Consider the following 6,943-nt stretch of genomic DNA (forward strand, 5'->3'; position numbering starts at 1 on the left):
TCAGCAGAGACTCGATCCAGAGGGCTATGTATTTTTACATACACATGATTGTGCTAAATATAAGCTCCAAACTGTTCAATACTAGAGGTAAATACATATCATATTTTTCGTTTCTGTCCGTAACGCGAAAGCTGATAAAAGTTCAATCAAGTGAAATCAGTTAATTATTGTATATGCGCATCATCATATCTCTTTCTCGAGATTTCTCTGATATACATTTTATACATTTATCTAAGTGGAAGTGTTTGAGTAGGTTAAAAAATTGATTAGACTTGACTGCTCTCAAGCAATCGTAGCACTTCCTCACTGCGGAATGTTCAATGTTCAACATTCACACAAATAACAATCGTTGTTGATATTGTAAGTCATGCCAGGAGGGGTTTTAGGGCTCCTCGTTGGCTGTGAAAAGCATCGTTCTATACACGAAAGGAATATCGTGCCGGTTCAAGTTCCGACCTCGCTAGCAGATTTGGATAGGTAAAATGATACTACCTGGGGGAACACACGAGAGCTCATATGATAACTTTAAAGTCATAACTATGTTGATTGCGGTGTACCAGACGAATAACAGCTAGCGCGAAACGAACAAGTAATGAAATTTGAATCTTGGTGAAGGTGATGGCGTGTTTTGAGTTGTTGTGCCGACTTGTCATCTTCGCCAGGCCCACTCTGATATTATCATATCTTCCAATAGTATTCAAGTAGCTGTGGCTCCCCCGGGCAGATTCCCTCTGAGCCAAAACAAAATCCTTCATGGCTTCAAATAGCTGCTGCCCAAGCTCTTTTCTCGAGTCTCCTGCTGCTCCTGCCGCAGCTGCTGCCGCAGCTGCTGCCGTGGTATTTCTTGTAGTTGCTACGCTACCTACCCTGTCGCCCGTCACCAGCGAATAAGGATACAACGGATCAGTATCACGATCCTCCCCTGCAGAAGCACGACTCCCAATCAGCTCAAACAGGTGCCACCCAACAATGCTCATGAAGGCATAGTCCTCAAACTCACGAACCACCTTAAACGGCTCCTCTTCGTTGTCCTCCAACACAATGCTCTCAGCCCTCTCCCTAAGCTGCGTTGCTGGTGACTGGTGATTCTTGTAAATTGTCACACACAACACCATTATTTGATTTCTTTTTTTCTACCGGCATACTGACAGTTGCAGATTTGTGGCGGCCGCTGCTATGGTGAAGAACCAATCAATCCTTTGATTTTATGGGCTGTCTGTAACCGTCTAACTGTCAGCATTAATTTGGCGCGTCAATCGAGTCTTTAACCATTTATTATGTAATGCTATCGAAAATAGTGATAAGTGTTTTTTAATTTAACTTGACTCTCCTCCGACGACAGCAACAAACATCATGTGGCTACAAACTACAATCTGAATCATGTGGGGTTATGCCGTCATGACTGTCTTTCATTCTTGTTGATCTCCCTCTCCCTCTCTCTCGCTCTCGAACTCTCCCTCTCAGATGGTCAGATACAAGATACTCTCTGTCTCTGTCTCTCTCTACTCAGAGAGTTAGAGAGAGTAGAGAGAGTGAGAAATATTCTCTCAGTGCTACTGAAAGCCTAAAACGCCATTACGCCAACGGTCCAACGCCAACGGAAGCTTTGAACTTCTGAATTCAGAATGTTTTCCGCACAAGAGCAACCAGGACCCAGGCCCCAGGGACAGGGTCCAGGTGTCAGGATCCAGGGATTCCAGGATCCAGGGAACAACACTGTGAGAGCACCAATGGCAAATTGGGCTCATAACCATAATCTTCTACTTCTGAAACACAGAACATAACCTTCTGAAGGAACATAGAGCTAATATTTTAGAGTGAAGAACTGAAGTAAAAAATTCACAAACGACAGTGACATCACTAACGAGTCACACCAAATAAAATTTAAAAAAAATCTCATTTCTTAAAATAGAATAGCTCTGGGGGAATACAAACTTGATATCTTCATGATTGGGTTAGACGGTGGCAACCGAGATATCTGGACACCAATAGGTCATTATTCAAGTATGTTGCTTATAATCTATCATCTATTCCGGTACCACAACTCCAGTCAATCACTCGTCAGTAAAATAAATAACGCGGCGCAAACATAATCACTGAGATGATGAGTTTATATGAGACACACATTCTCTATATATTTCGTAGAGAGCGTAGAGAGAGACAGTATTTACCAGGGGAGTAACCAAACATACAAGAGCAATAAATAATGGGGACGCTGTGATTAAAATAGATAATCACGGCACTCCACCCTACATGCCTACATAAGATCCGTACTCAATAGAACAAGCATCTCTCGCAATCGCGTTCATCGGACACTATGTTTAGGCTACATTCCGCAGCGTGTGGTGTTCTACTTGCCGCCATATGCTTGATTGAGAATGTTTGTGCTGAAGACTTCACCCCTGCACGACCTCCTATCATCTCGATCGTAACGCCCGATGATACAAACAGTCCTAAAGCTGGGGATGTGAGTAAGAAGGTGGTATTCGGAGGAAACACAGTCACCAGTCGCATGCCCTGGATTGCATCTCTTCAAAGAGTTGATGATGACAACATTGATTCGTTTGATCATGTTTGCGGTGGAAGTCTGATTGATGAGCAATGGGTACTGACAGCCGCTCATTGCACAACCAATATTGATCGCGTATGTCTTGGCGGCATCAATCTGAACAACATATACAACGAATTCGATTGTTTCGGAATTCAGTTGTTCGCAAAGCACCAAATGTATGTTGACGGCGCGTATATCAATGATATCATGCTTCTCAAACTGGATGGTAAGTCTGGAAACACGCCTGTATATCTTAACAGAGAAGGGACATTTCTCGAAAGAGGGACGAAGGCGAATGTAGCTGGCTGGGGCCTGTCGGATACCAGTGGTGGAGCTGCAAGTGAGAATCTTCTGTCACTCGAAGTTGAAATGCAAGATAATAAATATTGCGCAGTTTACGCGCCTCCTATTCCGAGACCACTGTTGTCGAGCATGATATGCAATGTAGGTGTGGTTGGTCAGGGAACTTGTCAGGGCGATTCCGGGGGTCCACTATTTATGCGCTCAGAGAACACATTACTAGGTATTACTTCATTCGGTTCCGATTCCTGTTCGAGTGGATCGCCTATAGTATTCACTGATGTGCGCTCGTATATGCCTTGGATCGAGGGTACAATCGAGCACAGCCTTCCCGTGCCAGCCAATTGTGACTGCAAAAATGGTGGTACATGCAAGGTGGCTCCTACAGACACGAGCGAGGGTCTGTGTCAGTGCGCGTTTGGATTTGAAGGTGCAAATTGTGAAACCGACATTTCCACACAGGCCGCGTGCGCAAATTGGCCTTGTGTTAACAATGGTTCCTGCTACCCCATCGGAACGTCTAACTACGTGTGCCTATGTCCTACTGGGCTTACTGGTGTCAACTGCCAATTGCTGGGATCTGGTTTTCTACTGACGGCGAACGAGTGCGAAAATGAAAAGTGTGCGGCCGGATCCAGATGTGTGGAGTTGGTCGAGAATGACATTAAAAGCGAAAACTGTGTATGTCCAGATCCCGCGAATGAGCTGTGTCAAACTGTAGCGCCTGGATACGAGGTATCGACCAAGTCCTCCACGGTTGATACGTATTCCGACGATGACGATGAAAGCGGCGCAGATACAAAGTACGTAGTCTCGTCGTACGCCACGATATTGTGCACGGTAGTTGGTACATTCTTCACGATCGCTAACTTGTAGTACGAGTTATGTAGTTGTAAAAAAAATCACAATGAAAGTTACTAATATACCTTGGTGAAAGGACGCAAAATTGTCAATACTTGCTGACCATTGCGCATTGGAGACAGAGTTGGAACACTTCAATTCCTGTACGATCACGCAGCTATTGTAATATTCTGAATTTAAAATTAATTCGTGCAGACCAGTAATATAGATAATATCCGCGCTAACACGCCCATTCTTACACGATTAAATGATCTCTAGATGAAAGGAAAGTGAGTAGCGCACACACTCAGACATCAATATTATAACAACCCACAATGGTTCCGAGTTGTACTTATCATGTGTAGTAAGTGAACATGCCATTAAAGCCTCCAACGAGACGTGATATCGACCTTTAACTCTGACGACAAGCCACACCACTTGACAGAAGCACATACACGAGAACATACGAGTAAATCGGCTCATATCCCCCCAGAACAATACGCACTTGCTGGGATGTTGGATTCCTGGAACACGCTTGTGTGCATCTTTATATCTTAACTTTTACTTTGTAATTCTGATTGTAGGTACATTGTGCTTTTGCCTTGAATCGTATTTGTGTGCTGACCATCATTCCAACTACTATCTGCGATTTCTCTGATCACTCCACAGTTGTCCCTTCTATTTCCGTGTTACAAAGTTCTAGAAATTTGGAGAATATCAATCACTTTCTAAAGATTATATCCTGGATATGCTCTTCAGATCCCATCCGCCGCCCTAAACCAGCCAATCTAGTATGGGAAGGCAGGACGGTCGTCTTGACTCGCATACATGTGCTCATACTGTACTGGCAAATACAGTCACTTGCATCGGCCGCTATGCCGCCCACATCCATGACTATACGCGGTGCTTACCATTTTATATATATCTTGGATGATTCGCTATGTACGTGATACTGCAAGAGACACTCATTTCCAGCCACGAGTGCATGAATTGGGGCTGCTTACTGCCATTCACCGCCAGTGTATTGCCATGTGGCATTAGTTACTCTTCGCCTTATCAAAAAATTGCGCTTCAACCCACGTGGACAGATCGGGTCACACTTAGTAGACTCCGGTCATCGATCTGGGCGCGGTACAGGCTGTGGTGCGGCGTACTGAGCGTCATACTGCATGGCTTGGTAGTACGTCGTTTGCGAAGAAGTCTGTTGTTGTTTTATAAGTTGGTCCTCTATCCTTCCGCCCGAACTCCGGCGGTTCAATCCTGGGTGACTGCCGGTACGCGGATGGCTGGATACAGAACTACTGCCATAGTCTCTGGGACTTTCATTCAAGTTCCTAGACCCGTTCATATAGCCTCGCGGACTGTTTCCATCGACTACTTGGTCTCCAAAGTCGCGCGGGCTCCTGGGCGAGATTTGGTGGTGGTGCTGTTGTTGCACAAGCATCACTTGCTGTTGCTGCATTTCCACGTGTTGCTGTTGCTGCGTATCATCATAGTCAATATTTTCACTAGACATCCCCATAACCTGCGGGGATCCGCCCATTTCGAAGCTCTTGCTAGGACCTAGCTTCCCTCGTATAGGTACATCCTGCGGATTCACATCCGCCATAGGCTGTACAGAGTGTCTCCTATTTGTCAGATATTGAGTACTCTGTTGTGAGTGCATCCCAGGATTACTGCCACGTTGCTGTCCTCCAATTGAACCGCTCATGCCAGACCCTCCAGACCTCATTCCTTTCAGTGCCGTGAAACTCTTCTCGAATTGGACATCATCAGTTCGATCATCTGGGACTCTACTGGGTGTGTCGGGGCTCTCAGTACCGGTATGCGTCTTTCGGTTGAACATAAAACCGAGCAGCCGATTGCTACCCGAGCGCTTCCGTTGCGGGGTTTTCTTGACGACGTCTCCGTCACTGCGGTTCTTCCCGCCCGATTCCTTGATAACAAACAGTTTGGTCGAATTGTGGTCTTCTGAGGTCACTGCGGGGCTCGATGTGTGCAGCAGAAATTTTCTAAACTGCGATAGCTTCGGCGAGTCGCGTAGAAGATAGTATGTGGCTGTGATCTGATTGTAGCTGTTATTCTGCAGCGACTCATGCACCTCCTGCTGTGTAAACCCCAGATGTACGGTCATCAGCGCCACCACGTCGTCGTGTATGGCGGAGTTCTTGCCTGATTTCTGGTCGAATATAACTGACGTTGACCTGGGCATGCCGGCCCTACCGCTAGCCACTAGAGAACGTGGTATGGGCACACCCTCCTGAATCCATTCGCTGTTTAACACATCTACAGCAGTCAACCGCTGGTTGGGATCAACTACCAGCATGGCCTTAATGAGAGCGGCTAAAGTGGTCGGCATAGACTTCGGGATCTGATACTTGGCCTTCTTGATATACTCCTTAATGGGGTCCTGTCGGAACGGTAGCTTGCCCACATACATATAATACAGCAGCACACCGCACGCCCATACGTCTGACGGCGGCCCGAGATACGCATGCGGACGGAATAACTCTGGCGACGCGTAATAAGGTGTGCCACAGTGCGTGCTCAGCAAGTCTGTGGAGATATTACTGAATCCCCAATCGGCCAGCTTTACATTCATGTCCTCGTCCAGCATTACGTTATCTGGCTTGATATCTCGGTGCACCACATGCCCCTTATGGCAGTACGCGATGGCCGACATAATCTGACGCATCAGCTTGCGCACTAAGGGCTCTAATTTCTTCCGCTTCGTGGTTGCGAATAGGGGTACCTTCTCAGTTAAATTGCTGCCCGCCACGTACTCGAGAATCAGCAAGAAATGATCCGTTGTATCCGTTAGTTCGTATAACTTGACTATATTCGGATGATCAAGAAGGGTCATTACTTGCATTTCCCTGTAGATTGTTTAGGGCACCAGAGGATAAAGCGGGTCAGCTCCTGACACCAATTCGAACGTGTGCGATAGAAAAAAAATCGATTTCTAAAGAAGTGTAAACACAAACCGTTCAGAATACATACACACACACACGCACACACAATACATACATATATATATATATATATATACATATCTCTATATATATCATTATATATATATATATATATTTATATATACATATATATGTATATGTATTCATACATGCACAAGTTCATACATACATACATATATATATATTATGCAAGATATATATATATATATATATTTATATATATAATATATATATTTATATATGGACATATCATGCACATACATATATACGTTCATACATA

At 45.0% G+C, this 6,943-nt stretch overlaps 3 protein-coding genes across 3 annotated transcripts; 1 reads left to right on the plus strand and 2 right to left on the minus strand.

Annotated features, from left to right (window-relative positions):
* Positions 1-548: 548 nt before the first annotated feature.
* Positions 549-1,140, minus strand: SARC_12507 (hypothetical protein; the record flags this gene model as incomplete). Its single annotated transcript, XM_014293382.1, has 1 exon — positions 549-1,140. A coding segment is annotated over exon 1 (567 nt), but the record flags the coding sequence as incomplete, so codon positions are not given.
* A 1,145-nt stretch (positions 1,141-2,285) lies between these two features.
* SARC_12508 (hypothetical protein) lies at positions 2,286-3,788 on the plus strand. Its single transcript, XM_014293383.1, has one exon. It carries the CDS (start codon positions 2,318-2,320, stop codon positions 3,725-3,727), a length of 1,410 nt encoding a protein of 469 aa, XP_014148858.1. The 5' UTR covers positions 2,286-2,317; the 3' UTR covers positions 3,728-3,788.
* A 426-nt stretch (positions 3,789-4,214) lies between these two features.
* Positions 4,215-6,564, minus strand: SARC_12509 (CAMK/CAMKL protein kinase; the record flags this gene model as incomplete). Its single annotated transcript, XM_014293384.1, has 1 exon — positions 4,215-6,564. A coding segment is annotated over one exon (1,759 nt), but the record flags the coding sequence as incomplete, so codon positions are not given.
* Between the last annotated feature and the right edge of the window lie 379 nt (positions 6,565-6,943).

This window comes from Sphaeroforma arctica, assembly GCF_001186125.1.
Source record: "Sphaeroforma arctica JP610 unplaced genomic scaffold supercont1.2357, whole genome shotgun sequence".
NCBI lineage: Eukaryota > Ichthyosporea > Ichthyophonida > Sphaeroforma > Sphaeroforma arctica.